Below are 13,444 nucleotides of genomic sequence, written 5' to 3'. Positions count from 1 at the left end.
AACATCAGGGGCCTTTGGCTGCCATTATCTTCGAAGACCTGCGTGACCATAAGCCCGCTCTTCAGACAACGACGGGACAGATGCGACAGCGTCAAAGTATGGGGCAGACATCGCGCCACCGCGCCTCATGCGCACGCCTATGCGTCCAGCTGCTCCTTCGCCTAATCCATCGCCTAATCATCCTCGTTTTCTTTCCCGCTTCCCGTTATTCCAGGTTCCTCTAAGCACAGCCGAGGGCATACAAGGAACGTGGACATTGCAGGCCCTACTCGGTCTCGCCTCCGCGGGTGGCGCTGGTGTAGCTGGACTACTGCTGGTGCGGCATCCGACGCAGTGCGTGCTCAGCCGGCGCTGCCTGTGCCAACTGTCGTTGCTGGGAGCCAGCCTTGCGATGCTGTCCCTCGGAGCACTGAACGGCTTCGGCGGCTACGCGCTGTTTGCTGCCGTGTACGGAGCCAGCGCCGGCGGAGTGGCGTACGCGCTGCGGATGCTCGTCTTTGAGCGGCTGAGGGCCAGGCACTTCGGTCGTGCGTGGGGTTTCGTCCAATGGGCCCAGTGCCTGCCGGTGCTCGTAGGAGTGCCCGTCACCGGTATGATCTCCCTGCTTTGCGCGTAATATAGCAGTCCAATAGCCATACTGTGACTGTGATGAGTGTGCCTTTGTGTGAATGCTCTCCCCCTCTCCCTATTTCTCTCTTTCGCTCTACCTCTGACTTTCAATCTCCCCTATCCCTTTCCCCAATGTAAGGTAGCATACCAGTTTTTCTAGACTGGCTAACATCCCTGCCTTTCATCTCTCTCCTGTTCGTTCCTTCCTATACTTTTTTCCTTTCTTTCGTCTTTTTCTTGTCTGCGTCCTCGTTCAACCGCCGCGCTCAAACGTCACATGGATAATAATGAATCACCAGCTAGCCCTATCAGCCACGTCGCTAATTTACTTCTGAAGCCGACACTTTCGGTCGAAGTGGGAAAAGCGAAGAAGCAAAACTCAAAACTAAGTTTTTTAGAGTACAAGGACGTACGTTGTACAATATATTATTAAAGAAACACAGAAGCCGAACGTAAAGTATATATGCACAGCAGACGTGATCACAATATACACATCTACAGATACTACATTTATGGTATGGCTACATTTATGTAGAGATCGTGCTTCATAGGATCCCTACATTTATGGTAGGAATTGCGCAATGAATACATTAATTGGATGTCCCTTTCAATTGCAACTCAAAGTTCAGCACGGTCAAGTCAAGGACCGATCTTGCTTGTTGCTTTTATGCTGTTGCTGTGCCTTACTTTTTGAGACTGGTGTAGAACATTTGAGGACAATGTATTTTTAGCTAGGCACCACCTGTTGTATTGTGCAAGTCTGTAGTCATTATTAGTGTTTTTTTTTCTCTTGTAGGCCGATTTCAAAGACAGTGAAGTCCATACGCGTATCATTTTTCGATGACTGGATTCCAGCAAAGAACCTCTGTGATAGAAGTCGGATGCGCTTATATCAATTTTCGAATGTTTAATAACCTTATGGCTTCGATCCGCATTGAACTGAAGAACCCACAATTCGAGATTTTCGACTGTTTGTCTCTGTTCAAACGTAAGATGGCGGTGAAACGTGTTTTCCTTTCGTATTCACAAGTACGACCCCGTAAGGATACCATTTATGGGAACCTTGGAAGAAAGCTGCACTAAGTGGAGGAAGACTAGTACGAATTAATTGTTGAAAAATAATTCTGCTTGTAGTCATGCGAAAACGTTTCTACTTCGTGAAAGTCTACTGAAATGAGTTTTTCAACTATTGCTTGTTTACGCTCGTAGTTCCGGAAACTTCAGCGGCGTGGAAATAGTTCCGCATGGAGTTCGTTTCAAAACACTGGCCTGCACTCCAAGAAAAAAAAATGTGTGGGTTACACCTTTCGGTGAGTCCTGACTTGCCACGTATATGACTGTCCCACGACTCTCTGACGAGAGTATAATGATCTCTAAAGAGCGTTCACATGTCTCGTTAAAGAGAGTCATATATGGCAAGTCAGGACTCCCAAAAAAGAGTCAAATGACTATCTCTTTATAGAGTGTAGATGGTCCAATCTATCAAGGACTGCACCTTTCTGTACAACCATTTCTCTTACTTTCGTAGGTTACATCAACAAGTCGAGGCAAGATCCGAAGGCGGGCTTCTATTTCTCGGCAGCGTGCACTTTCGCGGGCGCCACGAGTCTCTTCTTTCTCCCGGACGGCCGGAGAGAGTCGATTCGCTGCGTCCACGCTCCTCAACAACACAAGCTGCCGCCCTACCACAATCACAACCACTCGCACGACAACCCTTGCGGCGAGTGCCAGTGTCCGCAGCACCACCGACACCCGAGCACCGGCGACAGCCCGAACAAGGGCAGCTACGAACGCGCGGACAGCACCGACGCCGACGCCGTGGTCGTCAGGACGCCCTGCGCCTGCAGCCGCAGGTCCCTGTTGTCGTACCAGAGGAGCACGTCGTGGTCCACGTCCCTGGAGTACCTGGACCAGCCGCACGGTCTGGGCGGCGGGTTTGCGCCGGACGCAGACTGCCTGGACGATGAGCTGGCCGAGATCGTGCAACAACGGCCAGAACTATTGCATTGCATCGCTGACGAGAGGGTCGTGGTAGACGTTGGTTCTCGCTGCGCGAAGTGCGGTGGTATGGCGGCCGGACCACTGTGCGAGTGCGCGCCCGCGTCGTCGAGAGACAGAGCCGTGGTCTCGCCCAAGAAGGCACACGCCTCACGATGCATCCACGAACCATTGGTGTTCCGCTCAACCATGGCTCCCATTGAAGAAGTGACCAGCACCGTTTGATCTAATCACGTAGAAGGCGTGGCATCAGTGATTTATTGCCGCGTGGGCCCAAACGGCGGCTAATTTGTGTGATGTGATTAATTCCGTGCAGCCTGTGAGCTCGAGACATACAGTCGGTGTTAAAAGTTAGCGGGATGTAGGTTCCTAATTTCAGCTTAGTGTTGGGCTCCCAGTTGGTAAGAAAGTTCGGAAGTCTGTTCTTAGCGTATACTAGCACGCATGCCCGGAAATGCGTTGGTCCCTGGTTCGATCAACGAAAAAGAACGTTTTTATTCAACTGCGAAAATTTAATTCTGTAAGACACATACAGGGTTTTCTTTGTAGCTTTGTGCTACAGTACGGTGGATGAAAATGATTCATTTCATGAACCGTCGTCCACCTTTCGGCATGTGTTAGTGTTAAGTTTTCAGATCTGCTACCTGCAATAGCTTCAAATGTGATTTGAAACAAGTACAGGCAGCAAACATGAATGCTGGCCGCATGCCCACGCTCATACAATGTCCAACAGTTTGCCAAATCGCACACCCCATAGAACCTTGGCACCGGCTGTATAGGCAGAGAAGATAATGCACAGCACCGTCGGCGTTGCCTGCGTATTCTGTGTATCACGTGTTGTGTCGATTTAAGCCTGTCTTTGGCCTCTTTTTCTACTGAAAGCGAATTTCTACGGCGCTGTTCGCCTGAGGTGTAAGTCCATTTTTTCGTCGTTAAGAGTTAGCTTTAATGAATCGCGCTCCCGAAGTGGTAGAACTGTAATTCCCAACCGGCCTATGTTCGCACCTGAAAGCCCACTTGTGTCGTTACGTGCCGATCGCCGTTCAAGACTGGATGACTATACCGAGGATTTTTTGAGGTCCGATGTGCGGATCCCAGTGGTCCCTGCTGTTGTGTACTTTCCTCACATCCAGGTATGTTGTGAATGCACTTTACACAGAATCACTTGTATCGCCATTTTGACGGATTTTTACGCGTACATTATGGTCAACGCCACACGCATCTTTGGCTGTGAGCGACGTACAAATATTTAAAAATAATATATACGTCTTAATACCTGCTATTTTCTTTCGCGTACAGGGTTTCTAATCTTCCACTGCGAGATAAGCGGGTTATCGTACAGACAGAATACACAAAGATGAACACAGTGAGGGACAAATGAACAAACGCACATTATCCTCACCGCAGCAGTATGTTGAAAACGCATGACGCTGGGGGAAAGGGGCAGTTAGTTTAGCCGTTTTCTTCGTATTACCATAATTAATGCAACTTATGTAATTGTAATACTGGTGCGCCGACAGAAAACACAAACGAACACGCGCGCACGCTTGCATACGCACGCACTCATGCAGAATGGCAAGCACACGCGTGCATTGAAAAGTGAACGCTAGTGCCATAACGTCGCTTTCACTCGACACGCGCTCGTGTGTTGAAAACCTGATACGGCACTGTTTGACGCTCTTTTACAATACGCGTGAAAGTGCACTCTCAGTGGTGTCTTTGTTCCTGCACTGTGTATTTGTGATGTCGTAAATGTGTGAACGCCCACCGATTTCGTCAATAAGAGACGCGAATAAAAGCACAAGCCGGATGTTGATGTGGACGATTAGAACAATAAAGATGCTTACTGCTCAAAGTAACATTGTACGTGGAATAAAATGGACACTGTGTATCGTGCGGATAAAAATTCGTCTTGGTTTTTACTTGCTGAATACGCGATATATCTATGAGGCACGCCGTAGTCGAATGCTCTGGAATAATTTATACCACGTCAAGTTTTAAGGCGGAAGCTTTAGATGCCTCATCAAACGCGAAAACTGACCGTCGGTGGCGGCGTCCCGCGTTGGCGGCGTCGGGGACCACACGGGTGGGTGATGCAAAAAAACATCGTCACGTGATGACGTCCAAATATGACGTCATCATGACGTCACAGATCCGGAAAAATTGGCGGCGATCGAAGCCTCACCCTCGAGCTTAGCAGTGCTACTCTTCAACCACTAAGCTGAGCATACCCTAATCTAAACATACGCATATGAGATGCGTTTTCATTATTGAAATGATAAATGTGAGAGGTTGGCGCCTAAGCGATGGTACCTGTTACTCCTCTTCGCTTTCCGAACAAGACATAAGGTAACAGTAACAGAAAATACAGGAGGAAAATATGCCACCCAGTAGAACAGCACATTTGGAGGCAATAAAATCGAACAGTACATGAGCCGCAAAGATGTAAACATAAATTCCGGTTTAAAAATGAGTTGATATGTACAAGTATCAAGTCAAATACTTTGAATTGCTTGTAACACACAGCGAAACACAGAAAGCAAATTTTTAACACATAATGTAAAACACGCGCGTGAATGAGGAGTCTATCGACGTCACCACCAGCGTATAGGTGCAGGTGAGTGACACATGCGCTGACCAAGCGCTTTAAGTGGATAGATTGATCACAACCGCATACGTCGTAACGGGCTGAAATATTTCATGCGAAGCCATCATAAAAAGTGTGCTTTTATATTTTTCGTACATCGTCGGTACGACGCATTCACATGGTTCAGAGACAATCGCGCTCTGCAAGCGTGGATGTTCAGCCCAGTGGGTAAGACGATCGCCTTTGTAGCGTGAGGCCTTCGGTTCGATAACCCCACCGCCATCAACGTTTATTAAGTGCGAATGCACTTTATAAGCGACCCTGTGTCCGCCGTCCCATAGCAACGGCGCGAGCAGAGGAGAGGAGCGTCTGTAGCAACGGCGCAGCGACGTCACGCCCCACGTGACTGCGCGCGCTCCGCCCTCCGCTCCGTGGCTGCGCGCGCCCCGCGCATTGCCTGTGGTGATGCAGGCCGGCGGCGAGACGCCGAACGAAAGCGTGCGAAGCGAGCCGAGCACCCCGAAGCCGATCTGGCGCGGGGACGCGCGATGCGCGAGCGAGCACGGGCCCTCGAATTCGATTGGCCGGACGCGCGCTTCAAGCGAGACTTCCTGGACCGCAGCTTCGGATATAGCTGCGCGGTGTGCGATCGACTGTGGTTCGACAACAACCTGAGCCCCATCTCGGCCGTGCGCAACGCCGCCAACAAGTTGAACGCGTTGCGGGTTCTTTGGAACGAGTTCGGAAGACAGATCATCATCATCAGTGAAAGTGCTTTGCACTTAAAAACGGCCAGACCTCCGTGGGTCGGCTGGCGCGTGCTCTCTCGCTGCCGTCTCCTTCGCTCGGCTCTGCAGTTTAGTCGTGCGCGCCGCCTCATAGCATCAGCCCGTGCTTCGCACTTCCTCATACTCCCCTTCGGGGAAATGCGGGTTTTTTTTAAGGCTTTAGATGCCTAATCAAACGCGAAAATTGACCGGCGTCCCCCGTCGACGGTGCCAACACGAGTGATGCAAAAAATCGTCACATGATGAAGTCATCGTGACGTCACAACACCCCCCCCCGTGATGTCATTATAACGCCACTTGACGTGAAGTCACGTGGTGACATCATGACATGACGTCATAGCTTGGTGTAACGTGCGCCGATCACGGAGGCAGTGCAAAAGCAGGTGAGGTGCCTCCGATACTGGAGGCAGTGGAAGACGACGTTAGGTGCAGAAAGCTTTCGGAGGGTGGCGGGCCAGGATCATGACATCGATTGAGAATAAAAGCAAGATTGCTTTCGCCTTTCAGTCATCTTAGGTGAGTGTATAAGGAAACCTGTGAGTTTATTTTTTTTTTCTATTTCTTTGCAGCGATTCGTCTAACGTGACAGATGGACCAACGGACAGGCACAGTTCTATCGTTGCGTCCGCACTTTCCCTTTCTTTCTGTGCTAAGCTCTACTCTCTCCCCTCCTCACCATCACATCTCTCCTCCTCACGCTCACTTCCCTTTCCCAGCCCCTTGCTACACTATACTATACAAGGCTATGCTATGCTTTTCTAGCGTGCCTGGATAGCCGAGTGTTTAGGACGCTCGCCTTTGGATCGAGGGCGCGCGGGTTCGAATCCCGCCTCGTGAAGAATTTTTTCCGGCAAAAAGTTTTCTTTTCCTTTATATCTTTCTTTCTCTCTCTCTCTCTCTCTCTGTACTTGTTCTCTTACCCATCAGGGTTATTACAGGCCACGACGTAGCGGTGAGAAGTGGGATTCGCCCAAATTCTGTGGCACATACCCGTTTATGATTATGATAGTTTTCGGCACGGTCAGACACTTTAAGCCCAGCTAGAACCGCTTCGCTGTTAAAAACCCTAGCCTTAAGTTTAATGATTATGGGGTGTAATAATGTACAGACCAAATTGTAAACACTGTTTGCTGCGCCGTTCCAATGGCCCAGTGGCTAAGGTGTTACGCTCGTAACCAAAAGGGCGGTGGTTCGAATCCCGCTGCGGGCATCGCAAGCGAAAAGGGGAGGCTATTATAACCCTACGACTCATTAATAGATGAGTTTAAGGCAAGAGGGTTCCTGGAATAAGGGACCATCCATTGCATCACTTAGATGAAGTGACACTAACTTTTATTTCTTCGATTTTTTTAAGTTTCGGCGCATTTTCATGAAACCGCGATATCTTGCACGTTGTTTCCTGGTACCTTCACCGCAGCGGTGGCGAAACGCTTGGGCGTCACCTTCCAATATGGGAGGTACCGGGTTCGATCCCCAGTGCCGGCCAGCCACCCAGTGGTTTCCAAGCGGACTTCGGGTGGCGCTACAGTGCCGCGGGGGTGAGGAGCTTACAACTTACTGCATGGGACCAGTAGCCACATCTCGTGCAGCGAACCGGGAGTCCTCCTTTTTTAGTCAAATAATTCAGTTAAAAAAACAAGAAAGACGCCCAAAAACAGTCGAAAAAGTTGAGGCCCTTGTCACCCACGATACGGCTCAACTTTTGTCTGACGTCACGCCTTGCAGCGATGGCCCTATCATGCATTCCTTCCGAGCTCAAGGCTCTGCTGATGCGTTGGCTTCACCGCAATGGATGGCCAAAAGCAGTCGAAAAAGTTGAGGCCCTTATCACCCACGATAGGGCTCAACTTTTGCATGACGTCACGCCTTGCAGCGATGGCCCTATTATGCATTCCTTCCGAGCTCAAGGCTCTACTGATGCGTTGGCTTCACCGCAATGGATGGCCAAAAGCAGTCGAAAAAGTTCAGGCCCTTATCACCCGCGATAAGGCTCAACTTTTGCATGACGTCACGCCTTGCAGCGATGGCCCTATTATGCATTCCTTCCGAGCTCAAGGCTCTACTGATGCGTTGGATTCACCGCAATGGATGGCCAAAAGCAGTCGAAAAAGTTGAGGCCCTTATCACCCACGATAAGGCTCAACTTTTGCATGACGTCACGCCTTGCAGCGATGGCCCTATTATGCATTCCTTCCGAGCTCAAGGCTCTACTGATGCGTTGGCTTCACCACAATGGATGGCCAAAAGCAGTCGAAAAAGTTGAGGCCCTTATCACCCATGATAAGGCTCAACTTTTGTCTGACGTCACGCCCTGCAGCGATGGCCCTGCTATGCGTTCCTTCCGAGCTCAAGGTCCCCCTGATGTGTCCGTTTCGCTGCAATAGACGGCCAAAAGCAGTCGAAAAAGTTGAGGCCCTTATCACCCATGATAAGGCTCAACTTTTGTCTGACGTCACGCCCTGCAGCGATGGCCCTGCTATGCGTTCCTTCCGAGCTCAAGGTCCCCCTGATGTGTCCGTTTCGCTGCAATAGACGGCCAAAAGCAGTCGAAAAAGTTGAGGCCCTTATCACCCATGATAAGGCTCAACTTTTGTCTGACGTCACGCCCTGCAGCGATGGCCCTGCTATGCGTTCCTTCCAAGCTCAAGGTCCCCCTGATGTGTCCGTTTCACTGCAATAGACGGCCAAAAGCAGTCGAAAAAGTTGAGGCTCTTATCACCCATGATAAGGCTCAACTTTTGTCTGACGTCACGCCCTGCAGCGATGGCCCTGCTATGCGTTCCTTCCGAGCTCAAGGTTCCCCTGATGTGTCCGCTTCACCGCAATGGATGGCCAAAAGCAGTCGAAAAAGTTGAGGCCCTTATCACCCACGATAAGGCTCAACTTTTGTCTGACGTCACGCCTTGCAGCGATGGATTTAATATGCCTTCCTTCCGAGCTCAAGGCTCTGCTGATGCGTTGGCTTCACCGCAATGGATGGCCAAAAGCAGTCGAAAAAGTTGAGGCCCTTATCACCCATGATAAGGCTCAACTTTTGTCTGACGTCACGCCCTGCAGCGATGGCCCTGCTATGCGTTCCTTCCGAGCTCAAGGTCCCCCTGATGTGTCCGTTTCGCTGCAATAGACGGCCAAAAGCAGTCGAAAAAGTTGAGGCCCTTATCACCCATGATAAGGCTCAACTTTTGTCTGACGTCACGCCCTGCAGCGATGGCCCTGCTATGCGTTCCTTCCGAGCTCAAGGTCCCCTGATGTGTCCGTTTCGCTGCAATAGACGGCCAAAAGCAGTCGAAAAAGTTGAGGCCCTTATCACCCATGATAAGGCTCAACTTTTGTCTGACGTCACGCCCTGCAGCGATGGCCCTGCTATGCGTTCCTTCCGAGCTCAAGGTTCCCCTGATATGTCCGCTTCACCGCAATGGATGGCCAAAAGCAGTCGAAAAAGTTGAGGCCCTTATCACCCACGATAAGGCTCAACTTTTGTCTGACGTCACGCCTTGCAGCGATGGCTTTACTATGCCTTCCTTCCGAGCTCAAGGCTCTCCTGGTGCGTTGGCTTCACCGCAATGGATGGCCAAAAGCAGTAGAAAAAGTTGAGGCCCTTATCACCCATGTCTGACGTCACGCCCTGCAGCGATGGCCCTGCTATGCGTTGCTTACGAGCTCAAGGTTCCCCTGATGTGTCCGCTTCACCGCCATGTATGGCCAAAGGCATTTGAAAAAGTTGGGGCCCTTATCACTCACGATAAGGCTCAAAAACGAAGAAAAAAAAACTTCCATCGCAGCACTGGGATTCGAACCTGGCCTCACACGCTACGAATGCGAGCGCCTTAACCACTGAGCTAAGCACCAACGCTTCTTAGGCTGGAATTCACCTAATCCTTACGAATGCGTCGTATCAAATAAAAAAAAAATTGGGGAGGGGCGAAGCATGTAGGGAAGGGTGTTTCAGTTCCACTAACGTGAATCCTGTGCCCTGCTTTTTTAATGAAATATTCCAGTTAAAAAAAAACATCCATCATAATATTAATTCCTGCTCGTCCTTTCAACTGCGTTTAAGGGTCGGTCAGTACCTTATTGCCGCGCATGCTTACAAATACAATGGTGGCCGTGGTAATGCGAGCACATATACACGCATAATGTCATCATTCTATGCTCAGCATTACCGGCAGCGCGACGCGAAACCACCAGCCTTTGACGCACGAAGTGGGTTTCAGCCACGGTAACCGCACCACTGTAGCATGCCTTTGGAAATCTAGAAGATTTCCAAAGGCTATAGGCTTACTGTTTTTGTCTGAAATGCACCGACCATCAATTTTATTAAAAGGGCTCTGCAACACTTTTTCAGCATGGTCGGAATACGTAGCCGATCGGTAGTCGAGGCTCCTGGGGACACGCGAACCTAACAATATATAGCGAAGCACGCGGCCTGGAATTTACAATTAATTCTCAAAGCCAGCTAAAAATCGTTCTCTCTTCTTTCTTCAAATGATGCCATATACCCAAATGACCATGCCACATACCCAGATTCAGGGCCACTGGCCGAATTGAGCATCGTGAGTTGCATAGTTACCGAGGCCGCCGCGCGAGGTCGCCACGTGCTGGCGCTGACAGCGCTGACGATCACACTGAAAGTAAGCCGCGCGTTCGAAGAAAAAAAAAATTGGCCGCGTATCTGCGTGCTTCGCTGCAAATGTCGTGTAAAGACGATAGAAGAGGCGCTGTGTGAGATATGGACGCCATCTGGCAATACGTCGGGAAACATGAGTGCTGTGTTGCGTGCTGGTAGTCCCGGCGCAGCAGCAGGCGAAGACCTTTGCAGAGAAACGTCCGCACTCAACGAGTACTCTCCACACACTCTTTTATTTACACGTCGCCTGGGTAAAACAGGAACGCCAGAGCGGCGCCCACAACCGGCAGCCTGAAGGCCGCCCACAACGCTGCTTTTTCTTTTTTTTAATATTTTTTTTCACCTTCTTGGCCTTCTCAAAACTAAAGTTTTTCAACACCAACCCATGGCATTCGTACAGTGCAATACAGAACCGAAACCGAAACACAACAATGAGCTCGTGCGAAGGGCACGGAGGAAGGCAAATTTCAGCGCAGTCGTATTTTCAGCTTTGTTGAAACAGCGCTCACTAGACGACGACGAAGTAAAAGAAGGCACAGGACAGGCAGCGCCTGTCCTGTGCCTTCTTTTACTTCGTCGTCGTCTAGTGAGCGCTGTTTCAACAAAGATGAACGCATACCAACTCGCTCAAGCTTCCATTCTTATGCATTTTCAGCGCAGCTTAAGAAACTAGGGTCCTTAAAATTACGTATGTATGCATTTTCTATTAAAGAACACGCCACCTAATACTTACCTAGTGATGTTGCACCTCAGATATGCATGATATTTACTTTTTGATCGACAACGTTCACAAGTATGAACAGCCGTACCAGTTCAAGACGGCTGGCCCTTGGGCAAGTGGTTCAACTTTGGCCGAGTGGCTGAATCGAGGGACGTGCCGACAAACAGAAAGACAGAAAGACAGACCAAAATTTCTGCGTTTAAGTTCCCCAAGAAAGACTATCGTCTTTAAAAAGTGCTCAAGGTCAGGACACGCGCGTGGCGTAACTTCTTTCCCCCGTGCCATCCCGCCCTGCTTAGCTTTCAGCGTGCTTGTCGGGACGAGAGGAGAGAGAAAACAATTACAGCGTTCGACAAATCTCTGTAATTCCGCTCGCACTTGACGGATTCTAAAAATTTTTGCAGTGGTCGAATCGTGAGACAATAAACTTCATTAATGATTCAATGGTTACGTGGAAAAGCGTTGCTGGACCCTTAATAGGATGGAACTGTCTAAAGTCGAGGAATTCAAGATTTACAAAAGCTATTACCGTTTTGGATGGAAATTCACCCAGAATAGATTTTATTAAAATGGGTTGCATCTTTCCGACATTGAAATCTGGAAGGTTTCTTAAGGCTATAGGCTTACGATTTTGGTCGGAAATGCACCCACGTTTAATTTTATTAAAATGGCATGTAATGGACAAATTTCATCCATCTCATTTTGTTCAATTTTCTGGGAGAATGTTGCTCATTATTACGCCCACGTCCGAACTGTTCATGATGTCACTGGAAGATTTTCCAAGTCTTTGAATCTTCTCGGCGAAAAATGGCGATCGCTAAAATTGTTTCGGATAACGATCAGGGGGCGAAGTTTGCCTTTCGTTGGACCATCCCAGGCGCTGACGAACAGTAGAAGCAAGACATCGTGCTGATGGCGCCCGAGAACAACGTTCGAAGGATCGGCGCAACTATGGAGTTCCTGCGGTAAAACTGTACGCTTATGCATCGCTTAAACTGCATAGGAGATTCTCGTAGACTTTTTTTAAATGTGTAACATTGCCTAAGCGAACTCAGCGAGAAAGTCATCACGTAAGACAAATCGCTGTAGAAAATAAATATGAAGAACGCAAGTAAATGAATACAAAAAAGTAAAAAAAAAGCGGGAAATTTGCACTAAGTCGCCCAAAGCTTTGTACAATGAAGCACGGGCCCGGCGCCGCTCGTACTCGGCTTCCATCACGTCGGGGTCTTCGAGGAGCAATCGCTTCCTCGCCGGCTCCCTCGCATTTTCTCGTAGAGCGTAGTCAGGATCGGCTCGTCACCGCCTCGTCGCGGTTGCTTCTTCGGCCAAGATGGCTGGATCGACAGGTCACTGCCGTTGCCGTTCCCGCCGACCGGCACTTCTACCTTCGAGATGCGCGGCTTCCTCCTCGGGATTACGCACTTTATTAAGACGCACCATGACTGTCTAGGCCCGATCGGACGCAGCCAGGCTATGCACTGCAGAGCGGAGGTAGCGCGTGATGTCTCCGTCGGTGGGCGTGGCTTAGTTACTGCGAATGCGCGGCTTGGCCAGGTGATGCGGTATCTGGTCGCTGACGACGTGATTTCTACGTCAGTGGGCGTGGCTCATCGGCAGCTGCTGCTATTCTTGCCGATCTCTTTTTCTGTCTTTCTTTCTCTTTCTATCTTTCTGTCTATCTCTCTCTCTCTCTATTTCTCGCTTGCTTCCTGTTTCTTTCTATCCTATTATCTCTATTTCTTTCTTTCTCTTCCTTTGATTCTCTCTCGTTCTCTTCCTGCATTTCTTTAAATTTCTCTCTATTTCGCTCTTTATCATTCCACCTTGAGTGGAATTTTTCTTGCAAAGATTTTCTCACTTTCCCTTTCTTTCTCTCTTTCTCTCACCGGACAAACCGGCGCACGTGTTCTGGGAGCGAAGCAAATGATGAGAACGAAAAGAGCGAATACACTGATGAGAATATACTCACAGGGTCCCTTATGTACTCGCCTAAGATGACTGGAAGGCGAAAGCCATCTTCTCTTTCTTCTGTCTCGACGTATTGATGCTCCCCGCCCCCCTACGAAAGCTTTCGGCACCTAACATGGTTTTACACTGCCTCCAGGATCGCA

At 49.5% G+C, this 13,444-nt stretch overlaps 1 protein-coding gene across 1 annotated transcript in view; it reads left to right on the top strand.

Annotated features, from left to right (window-relative positions):
• The window catches only part of LOC119396487 (monocarboxylate transporter 8), a 43,340-nt gene extending 38,839 nt beyond the window's left edge, over nucleotides 1–4,501 (top strand). The window contains exons 4-5 of the mRNA XM_037663730.2: nucleotides 215–590; nucleotides 2,138–4,501. Of these exons, the coding sequence (XP_037519658.1) occupies nucleotides 215–590; nucleotides 2,138–2,832 (1,071 nt within the window). The 3' untranslated portion in view covers nucleotides 2,833–4,501. The remainder of the gene's footprint in view (nucleotides 1–214; nucleotides 591–2,137) is intronic.
• The last annotated feature ends 8,943 nt before the right edge of the window (nucleotides 4,502–13,444 follow it).

This window comes from Rhipicephalus sanguineus, chromosome 6, assembly GCF_013339695.2.
Source record: "Rhipicephalus sanguineus isolate Rsan-2018 chromosome 6, BIME_Rsan_1.4, whole genome shotgun sequence".
NCBI classification, from domain to species: domain Eukaryota; kingdom Metazoa; phylum Arthropoda; class Arachnida; order Ixodida; family Ixodidae; genus Rhipicephalus; species Rhipicephalus sanguineus.
Note: the sequence above shows the minus strand (reverse complement) of the source record. Positions and strands in the feature narration are given on the sequence as shown.